Source organism: Rhinoderma darwinii, chromosome 12 (assembly GCF_050947455.1).
Source record: "Rhinoderma darwinii isolate aRhiDar2 chromosome 12, aRhiDar2.hap1, whole genome shotgun sequence".
Lineage (NCBI taxonomy): Eukaryota > Metazoa > Chordata > Amphibia > Anura > Rhinodermatidae > Rhinoderma > Rhinoderma darwinii.
This window is the reverse complement of record NC_134698.1, coordinates 53303751-53318282: the sequence shown is the minus strand read 5'-3', so window position 1 is coordinate 53318282 and position 14532 is coordinate 53303751. Positions and strand designations below refer to the sequence as shown.

General features: G+C 43.9%; 1 protein-coding gene across 2 annotated transcripts in view; it reads right to left on the bottom strand.

Annotated features, from left to right (window-relative positions):
* BAZ1A (bromodomain adjacent to zinc finger domain 1A) overlaps window positions 1–14532 on the bottom strand; it is a 98931-nt gene that overhangs the window by 55906 nt on the left and 28493 nt on the right. For both annotated transcript variants that reach the window (XM_075844149.1, XM_075844150.1), the window contains exons 9-15: window positions 11597–11763; window positions 6445–6540; window positions 5937–6075; window positions 3449–3595; window positions 2519–2614; window positions 1165–1389; window positions 901–1066 (exon numbers count right to left, since the gene is read on the bottom strand). In XM_075844149.1, coding sequence (XP_075700264.1) covers window positions 901–1066; window positions 1165–1389; window positions 2519–2614; window positions 3449–3595; window positions 5937–6075; window positions 6445–6540; window positions 11597–11763 — 1036 coding nt within the window. The remainder of the gene's footprint in view (window positions 1–900; window positions 1067–1164; window positions 1390–2518; window positions 2615–3448; window positions 3596–5936; window positions 6076–6444; window positions 6541–11596; window positions 11764–14532) is intronic.

Sequence of the window (14532 nt, the reverse complement as noted above, 5' to 3'; positions counted from 1 at the left end):
CGATAAAAAAATAAAAACCAGCGCAGTTGCCTGTTTGGTTTCATTGCACCATCAGGAAAGTGCGTCTAGTGTGGCAGCCCAATGCCGACAACAACCCTATGTTAAGGTGAGAGGGAAACTGGAATCTAACCCATTTCCCTTACCATATGTAGTGAAAGAAAAAGATGCAAATAGAAACATGTTCAGCAGATCTGCTGCAGATTTCGCTTCCCAGACACTAAAAACCGCTCAGTCTAGTGCCTGCGGCATGAGCCAACTCTCCCCGCAGAATAGGTCAAAGTTCAAATTTTTGTGTTGCTTGCAGGATCCAAAGTTCAGAGTCGACCATATCACAAAAACAACATATGTTGACTCTTCCATTAAACCAGTTCTAAAAGCCAGACTAATTTCCTTTTCAAACTGGTCCTGAAAAAGCCAGAATCTTATTGGTTCCTACACTTTTTTTCAAACCGTTTTTATGCAAGAAGCCAAAAATCTGTAAGCCATTGTCAGATCAGGGGGCAGGCAGTGGGCCAACTCCCAAGAACACTGTCGGAGGAAAACACGAAAAAGAACCAAATAGTTAAAGGGGAATTCAAAAGACACATTGACCTTTTTTTGCCATAAATATCGGATCAGTAGGAGGGGGATTCTCATTTTCAATTCACTAAGCTAGAGACTGACCATGCACGCACAGCCACCTCTCTGCTGGCAACGGGGGTCCATGAACCCCTTGTGCTGCTTTTACGAAGATATATAATTTCCCGCAATCACTTATTTTTTTTAAAATTGCATGAATATGTATTTGTCTCAAGACTCATCTGTGCTGTTCATGCCATGTAAAATTGCAGTCTTCCCATGCTTGTCAGAATGTCTAATACGTCTGTATTAGTTGGTTTTTATTTATTTTTTAATACGAACCTAGCAGCAGCTTCCTCCCGCTCTTTGCGGTTCTGCTCGGCTTTTAGTTCTCTGAATTCTTGCTTCACCTGGCGTAGATCTTCTATGCAATCCTCAATATAGTCTCTGGTGGAAACTAATGTAAGCAGCTTCCCACACAGGGCATGGAGAATTTTCAACTTTTCATCTAAAAACAGGTGAACCAATATACATCATTGACTAGCACGATTTATTTTCCAACGAGCAAAGCAAGCATCAATTACTATTAGAATCCCCATCTCTCACCAGGTAATAAGGCATACACGGATGTACTAGACAGCTTCTTTAAAATTGCAGGATGACTGATACGAAGCTCCAAACAGGCATCATCTGTTGCAATAAAGCCACCTTGTTTTTGGTACCGATATTTAGCATTGGCAGAATTTGATTCAGCTCCAGAAGCCAAAATATGGAGACGGAGAATCTCTGAAAGAGTGCAGCTATCTAAATCCAGATCTTTTAGACTGCATCCTGAAAGTGAAAAGCAAGCAAGTCAAATGTGTTCTGTGTTTATTTACAAAAACTCAAATGACCTTAAATTAACCCTTTAACTGCCAAGTACACGTGTAATACGGCATGACTTGAAACACTTGAGGCTGCTAGAATATAAGGACTAGAGCTTAGATATTAGTATGCGAATACAGCCCAGAATATTAGCAGTCCAAGATTTAGGTGCAATATTCGGACTGCAGCACTTGTTTGAAGGAGCAGGATGAATAGCTTTACTTTCTGGTTTTGTGTCTCTGTAATGGACATGTGGGAGAGAGAAGCTGCAAGTTAGAGCAGGAAGAAAGTTATTCTGTAACCGTCAACTCTCCCCCTGCACAGTCCACCAGCGACCCCAGGGGGAGGGGGAATACAGGAACTTTACTTCACGTTTCCAATGAGAGAAGAGGTGTCATCTGATTTCCACATTTAGGGAGGGGGTGCCCTACTACAGGAGTGAGACAATGCTCATCTAATCGCCACCTGCACCTAAAGGCTATTTATCTACTCTGACACTTGGCTCTTTATAATTTGTTGGTACAAAGTGTGCTGCATTATCTACAGAATGCACTTTCATGACTATTCTAAAACTAAAACTTGCATTCAAGTCTGTGTGACGAGGGTGCCGCAAAAATCAACAGATTTAGTACGTCAAGCAGAATTGACTCAAGTAATAAGCAGGAAGGCGCAAGAAGAAAAAACAGCCCGACAAAGACATGTTTGCTCTGCGCAGCACAAAATAAATAGTTGGATTTGGAGGAGTCTTCAATCACAGGGATATTCCAGCCAAAAACATTCAAAACTTCACATGGGGAACGCCCCCCCCCATCTAGTGATGGGTGAGGCTCCCAGTGGTCGGACCCTCACCGATTTAATCTCGCTCGCCTATCCAGTCTATAGGTGGTAAAACTTCAAGGGTATTCCGGTCAAAAACATTTATGTCCTGTCCCACAACGAGCATGCATTAACATTGTAAGAAAAGTTATTTTCACACTGCCAACTTATTGAGCAATACAGACTTAAAATGGAAGTGTTCAAGGTGGACATAATAATTACATTTCATCATACCTAAGGCAAGTTATTATTCAGTCTAAGCTTTATAAAGAGAACATACCATGATTTAGCTGGGGCCAAGCCGCTGCTAGAGAGGCTACTGCGTATAGAGCAGATTTTGTTGTGTCTGCATCCTCACCCAAAGCTTCCGTCAGGCCTATAAAACACAAATGAAACAGTCTACAGGGGATAGAAAAAAAAAAAAGCACAACTCCAACTGCAATGCTTGTATACTGTGAAATAATGCAGCAATTACACTTAGCAATGGGGAATAATTATGTCATGAGGTAGGGCTGGGCGATTAGGACCCAAATCAAAATCAACATTAATTGAACATATAACCTCGTTTACGATTAATGAACGATTATTTAGGCTACGCCTTTTTACATGCCACACACCCGAATTGCATGCCATTAAATATATATCCTCTGAGTCTGCTCTATGCTACTGTATATCATATACCAATGGGAGAGAAGAAAACCTGGACTGCACGTCCACTATGCTATACTTTATCTATTGTGGATCGGCAAAATTAAAAAAAATGTATGAACATGATGTTCTTAGTTTACATTTTGATCAAACTGTATGAGCCCAATGCCACTTCACGGCGACCTCCCCAAAGAGGGTCCCTACACTATCAAGTGCAGTATCGTATGGTAACCAGTGCCACTGCGACACAGTACCAGAGTGATGATGTCACTGCATCGCGTCTGTCGAAGCATCAGCGGCCGGCGTTACATAGTGAACGATGAAGGGCCTTACTGCTCCACTAATGGATTCAACTGTATCTGCATCCTGAGGACACAGTTGAAAACTAAGAATAAATAACCTAAAAAAAAAAGCACAACACAAATGGACAAGCCATCGGTTATCTTGAATTACCGATTGTATTTTGTTTCTTTTTGATGAATTGCCCAGTCCTGCATGTCTCATAATCCCTCTTACTAAGCTTCCTTAAAAGACTATCTGTTTAATGAAAAGTAACCTTTACCTTTGGCTTCTGTGTCTGTTATTTTGTCATTGGCCACATCCTCCTCCTCTTCTGCTAAGGCCTGGAAAATGGCACTCAGGAAAAAGAAAAGCAGCTCACACAGTGGACCTTCTGGATCACTGCCAACCAAAGCCTCCTCAAGCATTTCTGGTAAGAGCAAGACAAAATATATGCTTTATTCTATTCAAATACCGTATAAAAAAAAATAAAAATTAAAAGGGATTATGTGGTTTGGACAAATCAATCTGAGACCACAAGTCCAATTGTTAGCAGTCAATTGCAGGGATCCTCACTACTGTTACGGGTGGAGTAATGTACTCAACTCAATAGGCATCCAATATTTCCTATGGACAATTGCGGTCCTCCACAGCTGCTGTACACAGCTTTTGTTCACATCTGTATTGGAGGCTCCATTTGGGGCCTTAGTTGAAGATTCCATCAATTTGCCAAACTAAATAGGGCAGCATAAGGTACTATTTTGTCCAGCAAACCAGCGGACAGCATGACAAAACCCAAAGTTAATGCGTTCCGTCAGGCGCAGTTTCTCTAAGTCATGCGACAAATCCGGTGGCTCTCGTTATTCGTTGTTATAACGAAGAACAAAAAACCTAAACACAGATGTGATCAGAGCCTAATAGAACAGGTTCCTGTTTGTAGACATTACTCACAAGTGCAATATGCTCGAACATGGATTATACCAAGGTTCTTAACAAGGTTAAGGACAACCTCTTTCTATCTGCCCAATTAATGCGTACCTATTGTTTCAGGTGAAGCTTTAGAATAAGCCATCGTGTGGGTACATGTATATCTGACTTAAGACATCACCAGTTTTTCCCCTCTGCGGGCTCCATCTCGAATTGTCAGTTTCCCCTGAGCTATGCTCCAGAGGTGCAGACACCAGTTGTTACGATGTCTCTCATATAACGTACACAAAGAAAAGGAGACCCATCTCCCCTTTCTCTCACACACAATGAGAAGCAGCAGCATAAAGATAGAGAGATTAGAGAGATCGAGATCTATATTATATTATATACATATACACACACACACACACACACACACACACACACACACACACACACACACACACACACACACACACACACGAAAGAAATCCCACAGCACTCCGATGGTTCCAAGCTTGAAAAAGGTCCTATAGCAGGATGGAAACGTTGCAGCTGTTGACTGAATAAAATCACATACTTTTTGGAACCATCGGAGTGCTGTGGGATTTCTTTCGTTTATGTGTTATAATCCATGGATCTGGATTACCTGCTTGCACCCATTACCGTGTTGAAATCTGTCGCAGAGTGCTGCTTATCTCTACAAATACATATATACATACACACACATTATACAGCAGTACTGAGCAGTTTAGCTGTGAATCCAGCACTGGGGCAAGAAGTAGAACAATTACAAGCAGCATTGTCTAGGTGCGTCTCTTAGGTCTCTGCAGCTGCTCCCTCCTCCCCCAAAGCCTTCAATGGGGAGCAGCTGTAGCCTAATCTCTGTACGGATTGAGTGATTAGCGCAGGAGGCGAGGAGAGGAGTGGAGAAAGGCATTTTTAGTAACATTAAACATTTTCTTATTATTGCTTATGATAAATCCTTCTCTCGCTCGTGTTATTGGGAGACAGTAGAACGTAAGATGTGCTTTTTGACCATCATAATAGCATGCTGCTGTATTGTATCAAGCAAAAGAAAATAAAAAATATATGGATACCTGTCTGATCCATAATAAAGGAGTCACGAACATAGTATAGGGCACAAATATAGTTTCGCTGCCATATACTATGCACAATTGCGGTAAGTATAAACACATGCTATCCTATGGGCCAATGCACATTTCCACAGTCCGTGCATTGCACGGAGCGCAAAAAAAAATAAAAAAAATAGGGTACGTCATTACGCTCATTGAAATGAATGCATATTATGGTCCGGGATTGCAGACGGCCTATGGATGACACTCCGCTGCCCGTCCATGTTGTAATCCCGGACTGTGCACACAGCTACGGCCGTGTGCAGGAGGCCTAACTCAATGAAGAAAAAACAGGTTAGTCACGGCTCCTGCAATAACAAAAATCATGATCCAAGTGTGAACAGAGCCTCAGACACCTAGTCCACGTCCACCTGCAGAATCACCAGAGAATGCAAAAGAACTAGGTAAAGGTGTGGAGACAAGTACTCCACCTATAGAAAAAGCTTCCCCCTTGGTGTTCATAGTAATTTGTGAGAAAACGGGTACTCCACCTAAAGAAAGGGGTGGATTCCGCTTTGAATTGATCAGAACGAAGATTAGCAAATTGCCAACAGGAGCCGCTGTCAGCCAAGCTGTCAATTTAGGCTCAGAGCGGCTTTCTGCCGCTTCTGTGTACTGTGAATCAGTGCATTTCTTTTTTTCATAAGTCAAAATTACAAAAAAGTTTATTACTAAATAAAAGCATTTTTAAAGCAATAGGGCAGTAATAAAAAGGAACCAGAAACCTACCAAATGTCATTCCTTCTGGAAACTCATCTGTAAGATCAAACAAATCACCGAATGCATGAAGGAATTCTAAAACCATAACAGCATCCCCAAAACAATCAGGAGGAAGTCTAGTTTTCACTGGAACCGGAGCAGGAAGAGCCTAAGTAGACAAAAAAAAAAAAGTAATTCATACTATGCATTCAAACTATAAGTAAGCAACTAATTTAAGTAGTGGAAGAAAATACAGGTTTCTAAAACTGGAGTTGGTTTAAATTCTATAAGATGCGCTCTATTATGTGCTTCAGTAGATGCTACTTCATCATCATTGTCACGGCACTTGCGTGGCAAAAGAAGTCGCAGCTGCGTCCATGTGGTGCCTTTAGGCCAATCAAGCCAGGAGGTGCAATTATTAGCATAAGATGCACTTGCACTCCTTTGAGTGGTGCCCTGGAACTCCTGTTGGAACTGATCAATCACTTCAGAGTAAAACATAAAATAGGTAACTGATCATACAAAGCAACAAACATACTTGTAAGTCATCACACTCTATGTCATCCCGCCGTTGATTCCATAGTTTTATGCGCTCTGCATATTTACGTTTCTCTTCACGGATTTTCTCTCTCTCCTGAAAGAAAATAAATAAATAAGTAGCATGCATGCAGCGCTCTTTTGCCATGTAAAGTGACAAACCCCCTAACTGAAACCGGACGTACCCTATTATATAGTCATTTGGGCTCTGGTCACAAATGAAAATCCCTTGCAATAGAGTCTGGATGCCATGAGATCCACTTGGACCAAGTGTGGCTGAACACTTCAGGATGAAGAGCCCACTCTCTAGACGTTCGCGACTGAGGTAACCCGTCACAAGTTGTCCATTCCTGGAATGTGTACTGCCAATAGGGATGGAACGTGGCCCTCTGCCCACTCCAGAAGACATGTTTGTTTTGAAATGGCTGCGGCGCGGCTGGTACTGCCCTGACCACTTATGTAGGTGTGGTCACGTATTCCGTCTAGACCCTTAGAGGATGAGCATCCAGAAGATGAGTCCAGTGCTGGAGGTACAAGAGTATTGCCCGAAGTTCGCACGTCGATCGAAAGGCAAAATTGCTCACAAGAACACACTACTAAAAACCGTTCGGTTCAGAAGGATTTCTCCCCAGCCTAGAAAGACGATGTTCATGTCAGGACCAGCGACTGAGATGGCAGACAAGAACTTACCAATGACAAATTGTGGAAAAGTAGCTACCACTACAATGATCAATAGATGGGGTAGAAGATTGGGATGATCCAGGAGCTCCTTGGATTTCTCCCAGTGACACAGTATTTCCCATTGCAGAGGCTTGGTGTGGAACTGGTATAAGAAACTGCCTCCATTGAAGAGACAACGTGACCCAATACCTTCATGCCGTTACGAATGGATACTGGATGAAGTAGCCAAGAGGACTGTACATGCGTCTGAAGGACACAGAGCTTCTCAGGATGTAGGCTTATTCTGATTGTAACAAATTCCATGCCCAGAAAGATTAAGGAATGTGGGAGGAGAGGAGAAGACTTGGAGGAGATGTTGATGGCTTAGCTGAAGCTGCTAAAGGTGTTCAAGGTGATTTGAAGAATCTACATTGGCTGACCTGGAAGGGGCTTTTATCAGGATGTCATCTAGGAAGGGGATGGCTACCACACCAAGAATGGAAGAGAGTCATCAGACACCACTCCCGGTGGTGTCGCAAACCGGGAAGGGGAGAGCTACAAACGGATAATGGTTGGACTGTATTACAAAAAGGCAGGAACAGTTGATTTGACTCCCAAAATCGGGACACGCAGATGTCCACTAAGGAGAGAAACGCCCCCTGTTCCATTGATGCAATGACTGATCTCAGGGATTCCATCCGGAATAGTTTGATCCGGATGAATTGGTTGAGGTTTTTCAAAGTCCAAGAGGGGTCTTCACCGTACCTTCCATTTTGGGACACATGAAAACGTTGGAATAAAAACAATGGCAGCGTTCTTGCAAAGGAACTTGAACTACCACCTCCTGAGAGAGAAGGGACTTCACCGCTTGAAAAGGTCTGAAGCCCTAGAGATCTGGGGGGGATAGAGTGACTAAACCTGTTTGGGGGCATGAAAATCAACTTGATATTGCAACCTGAGGAGACTACCTCTAGTATGTCTAGGAGAACCTGGTATCTTGGAAAACCTTCAGGTGGGGACTGTCCTTCATGCAGTATTGGGTTGCCAGAGGATGGCTTGTAGCCTAATGGCGAGGTTGCCAGGAAGGGTGCCGTTTAAAGGAAGGGCTGTCAATTTAATCTTGCTTAGCTTCCGGAATGAGAACTGCAAGAGGAGTGTTTGCCTTTCCTAGGAAGGGGGGGGGGGGGGTCGAATGAGCAGTCCAGTCCTAGGGCAGGAAAGATCTTGCTGCCGGTGGCCTCGGAGATGATCTCATTCAGACGGCTTCCAAATAGGCCAGAATCTTTAATTAAAGCAGATGGAAGCAAGTGACTTTTTAGCATTGACTGACCAGCATTTAAGCTAAAGTATCCTGCGTATGGCAATGGAGAGCGCTGAAAAATAGGCCAACAGACTTACTGCAGCTAGAGAGGTCTTACACATATATATCTTCCTGCATGTAAATTTGCAAAGTTGAGCCATTTGATCAGGGTTGTCATCTGAAAGAATCCCTTGTCAAAAAGTTGTTTTGCCCATTTTGTAGATTCTCTGCTAACCTAGAAAGAGGCAAAGATGGGGCGCAATGCTGACCTAGCTACCTCAAAGAAAGACTTTGCAAAAGATTCTATGCACCTGTTACAGTGATCTACAGCATCTGCCATAGAAAGTGTATATCCAAAGAGGAGAACGAAGCAGCACTAAAAAAAAAAACACAAAAAACTAGGGTTTATTCATCCAGCATCCACTACAGTAGTGCTGCTTCGTTCTTTTTTCTTTGGATATATGTTTGTACAGGGAGAGCTCACTCCTTGTTTGAGAGGTGAGCACCAGCCTTAACAGGCAAGGAATCACAGTGCAGCTCCTATCCTTGATTTGTCTATGCCACAGAAAGTGTTGTGTGCTTCAAGGGGAAAGAAGTTGGGGGGGGGGGGGGGGGGGGTCCACTGCCGAGAAGAGCACTATTTCTCATTGGCCTCTTTTCTTTTTGGCTTCAAGAAGAGTCTAACAGGATGTTCCAATTCTTGGAAGAGTGCTTTATAAAACTCGTGTAAGGGTAAAGATTTGGGCGGGGGATTCCATGCATTGGACATTGAGTTTCCCTGATGGCTGAAATCAGGCTTTCCACCATGGAGGACCGTTTCGATGACTGCTCCTCATCTAACGCCGAGCCTTAAATCAGAGATCTCACCCACAGAACAAATTTTCCTATTTAGAGAAGATGTCTAAGCCGATCTCTCTAGGTGCAGGGGATGCATTGGAGAAACTAAGGGATGATTGGCAGACCAAGCACGCTTACAGGGTCTCCCACCCAGTGAGTCTGAGCCCTCACAAATTGGAGGGACTGGTCTGGGTCTGCAAGGACATTCGGCATAATCCAGCAGAATGGCTTTGGAAAAAGTCCAAAACCATTAAGGAAAGCCTGCATGCCCAGTCTGGTGCGGTATTGATTGGGGGGCTGAATCGAGGGCTGGTTCACGGACATCCTGTCTCGGTCCTCGGCACTTAAAACAGAGGCTGTCAGACTGGCAGCACTTAAATTTATCATCACAGCAGTCAAAATTAGTAACTATGGCCGTTATATGCTTTGGGACTTTCCCTCTGGGTTTTGACATGGTTGGAACGCGCGACTACTCTGTATGCAAAAGGCAGAGTGAGACGTACAGCTACTGCTTGGTAGTATATAACCCCAGCACACACAGAGGTACAAGAGATCCAGATGCAAACAAATTTAAGTTTTATTGCAACAAAAGATGGTAAAGTTGAGGTGGAAAGCGACTTGGTAAAGACGTTTCGGCTGAACCTCGGCCTTTGTCACGGTCGCTGTAAGACGATATCACTGGTATGGGTTGTCTGTCGGATATTCCCTGTGTGTCTCACACAGGGAATATCCGGCGGACAACCCATACCAGTGATATCGTCTTACGGCCGAAACGTCTTTACCAAGTCGCTTTCCACCTCAACTTTACCATCTTTTGTTGCAATAAAACTTAAATTTGTTTGCATCTGGATCTCTTGTACCTCTGTGTGTGCTGGGGTTATATATTTCCAATATTGTGGGATTCTCGTCCCTACCTTACTAGCACCACGCCAATTGATTGAGGAGTGCATCCCAATATCTATTTTTGATTACTGTTTGGTAGTGACACATGGAGAGCTAGGAGGCTACAGAAGGTAGTACTGATGGGGGGGGGGGGGGGCAACACCATCCAGGGCACAGTCTACCTGATCATAAGAGTGGATCCTCAGGAGTAGAGCAAGATGCTACGCATCTGCACTGTAGCCTGACAATGAGGAGCAGAGGTAAGAACGCCGGACCAAGAAGGATCCCACCCATTTTGGATGCCTGAACCAACAAGGTGGAGAACGCAGGCTCACCACTAAAGAAAGGTCCCTCCTACTGATGACAACTGTGTGAGGAAAGAATCCTGCTCCTCGATACCCAACCTAGCAAGGTCAGAAGCTAGGGACTAAAGTGAGTCCGGGGGACAAATTCTGTGCCCGGCGACCGTCAGAATGGCCACAACTGCGCCTGGCAGACCAGGCCATCTTCTGACATTGCTCCATGGCGAAGTTCTGATGCTCACATGCCCGTAAGCGCTTTCAGCAGTGGGGAGAGGTTAGCATGGGCACGCTAACCTGTCTGTGGTTACAAAACCGCCAAACACTGCAAGCTGTGATGTACTGTGTGTTCTGACACCTTTGCCAGTCAGTAATAACTTTTTTAGGAATCTGTGCTACAGTAGCTATTCTGTTGGATCAGTCCAAGCAAGGTAGCCTATGCTCCTCACGCGCATCAATGAAACTTGGGCTTCCATAAAATGTGTCCACGGTTATCCCTACTTGCAATAGGTTTGGTAGGTACGAACCACTGCATACAAGGTACACCCCACAAGACCTGTTCAGGAGATTCCCTAACACAATCGCCTAGCCACCATAGTTTGGCACTTGTCAAAGTCGCTCAGATCCTTACGCTTGAACATTTTCCGGCTTCCCACACAAACTTCAAGAACTGACCGGTCACGGGCTGACAAATCTATCTTACCCATTGACAAGTGTCATGGTCACAAGATAATCAATGTTATTCACTTCACTTGTCAGTGGTTTTAATGTTATGGCTTAACAGTGTATATACAAGTATCCTGTACAAGTACCCAGCGGTGTGCAGGGCGGATACGCTGCGCAGCTTGACGCAGTGTATCCGCACTGAATACGCGGTGTGTGTTCCTACCCTCAATATTATACTGGGTTCAGGAGACAAAGACGTAAATTAAGTAATATTATTAATTTTGGCACAGACATTGACCGCTGGTAGGGCCCCGGCATCCTTCTTCAGTACGAAAACATTAAGATGTCCTGGTCTAGAGCATTGATATAATAAGCCACCCCAATTATTATTTTGTGAAACCCAAGATAAAGGAAACGGACTGGTCTTTTTCAGGTGGAAAAGGACTCTATTCGCCATCCCCACTTGGCGAATGGGCAAGGTCTTTTCTGTTCATTAAAGAAACTATTACCTTTTCCCTTTCAAGTTTCAGGATTGTTCTTTCTTCACTTTTTTTCAGCCTGTCAACCTGAACAGTGTTTTTAAATTGTTCCTTTTGTGTTACTTCATCCTGCTTTTCTCTGTTCCTGTATTGCATACGTTCAGCACGCTCCTTTCTCAGTCTCTCTTTTTCCATCTCTAAAAAGAGAAATGTGAATAAAAGTTAAGTACTGCAATCCTAAGGGTCAGTTCACAGGGTGGATTTTGCTTCGTGGGTTCAGCCGCAAAATCCACGGTGGAATTATTCCTCCTTCTGTTGACTTCAAAGGGAGGTTCGGGTTGAATCCGACCGAAGATCGGGCAAGACGCTTTTTCTCACGAGCTGAAAAAAAAGAAATCACCTAGCGGGAAAAAGAGGCGTCTGACTCCCATTGAAATTAATGGGAGGTTGAATTTTGTGGCGAAATCTGATGCAAAAATTCTGCCAAGTGAACAGGGTCTTAGGTCTTTGAAGAGGCAAGTGAAGTCCATATGGCAGTGAATCCATAATACAGCATCCAATAAAGCATGACCCAATATTAAAGGGTTTTTCCAGCTCCTGACAACTGATGACCTATCCACCAGAGAGGTCATCAGTACATTATCTGTGGGGGTCTGACACCTGGGCCACGCACAGATCAGCTGGTCCGGTGCCTCCATGCAGCAGACGTACAAGCTGGAAGCAGTTGGCTCCAGCCACGGAATAGAGGCCGACCTATTAAAGTGAATAGGAGCAGACCTGCACGGCCGCTATGCTATGTATAGAGCAAACTGCTTCCGGGCTCCGTACATAGCATTACGTGCCATAACATCCAGTGCCCGAAGGCCACCAGAGCGGCTTATCGGTGCAGGGTCCGGGTGTCGCACCCGCACCAATGACCCACTGATGACCTATCCGGTGGATAGGTCAGTTGTCAGAAGGTGGACAACCCCTTTAAGCTATGTAGTATTTATTGTTCAGTCTATAAAAGATGTTTGGAGATTACAAGTGGATTTGGACACACTTAGTGTTGTGTCATCCACTTCGCAAATGAGAGAGCTACGCAGGGGGAGTCACTTGTTAAGGATCTGGGTGTACTTATAGATCATAGACTAAATAACAGCATGCAATGTCAATCAGCTGCTTCGAAGGCCAGCAAGTTATTGTCGTGTCAAAAGAGGCATGGACTCACGGGACAGGGCTATATTAGCACTTTACAAGCATTAGTGAGGCCTCATCTAGAATATGCAGTCCAGTTCTGGGCTCCAGTTCATAGAAAGGATGCCCTGGAGTTGGAAAAAATACAAAGAAGAGCACGAAACTAATAAGGGGCATGGAGAATCGAAGTTATGAGGAAAGATTAAAAGAATTAAACCTATTTAGCCTTGAAAAGAGACGACTAAGGGGGGACATGATTAAGTTATATAAATAGATGAATGGCACATACAAAAAATATGGTGAAATCCTGTTCCTTGTAAAACCCCCTCAAAAAACAAGGGGGCACTCCCTCCGTCTGGAGAAAAAAAGGTTCAACCTGCAGAGGCGTCAAGCCTTCTTTACTGTGAGAACTGGGAATTTATGGAATATTAATAAAGGAACGGGGAGTGGGAAAAGTAGTGTGTTTTGTAATTGCAAAAAAAAAAAAAATACTTTATAATTAAATTTATATTAAAACAATGTTAGATGAAAAATGATATTGCGCCAAAGTCCCCTAAATTGGCGCACTATGACAAATTATGTCCGATTTAGATTGCTCCGGATTGTAAAGGATATATATGTGTCTAATCTACCCCTTATTTTATAATAGAGAAGAAACTATAATAGTCCCTAAACCAAAAGTTGGGTTGTTAAAGAGGCTCTGTCACCAGATTTTGCAACCCCTATCTGCTATTGCAGCAGATAGGCGCTGCAATGTAGATTACAGTAACGTTTTTATTTTAAAAAAACGAGCATTTTTGGCCAAGTTATGACCATTTTTGTAGTTATGCAAATGAGGCTTGCAAAAGTCCAAGTGGGCGTGTATTATGTGCGTACATCGGGGCGTTTTTAATACTTTCACTAGCTGGGCGCTCTCTGATGAGAAGTAACATCCTCTTCTCTTCAGAACGCCCAGCGTGTGACAGTGCAGATCTGTGACGTCACTCACAGGTCCTGCATCGTGACGGCCACATCGGCACCAGAGGCTACAGTTGATTCTGCAGCAGCAACAGCGTTTGCAGGTAAGTCGATCTTACCTGCAAACGCTGATGCTGCTGCAGAATCAACTGTAGCCTCTGCTGCCGATGTGGCCGTCACGATGCAGGACCTGTGAGTGACGTCACAGATCTGCACTGTCAGAAGCTGGGCGTTCTGAAGAGAAGAGGATGTTACTTCTCTTCACAGCGCCCAGCTAGTGAAAGTATTAAAAACGCCCCGATGTACGCACATAATACACGCCCACTTGGACTTTTACTTTTAAACACACCCACTTGGACTTTTGCAAGCCTCATTTGCATAACTACAAAAATGGTCATAACTTGGCCAAAAATGCTCGTTTTTTAAAAATAAAAACGTTACTGTAATCTACATTGCAGCGCCTATCTGCTGCAATAGCAGATAGGGGTTGCAAAATCTGGTGACAGAGCCTCTTTAAGTAATTGCAAATAACTGTCCCCCTCAGTGTCAATAATGAGACAGTCTGATTGCACATGAGTTCGCGACTCATCGGGCAGCCTTATCTTGCACAGACAAACAAACAGTGGTACAATATCCTTACTGCCTGTTAGGCAGAGTACTCACTGTTGTGTGGAGCTGGAGAACGCTGTCCAGGCGCGCTGCCTGTGTGATCGTTTGCCCGGGAGCGTGGCTGGCCTGTCAGGTCTCCTTGCAGGGCTGGAGACCTGAATGTAGCAGTAACGGCTCTGCTACATCGAGCTTTGACAAATAAGACAATACACATACAGTGTTTG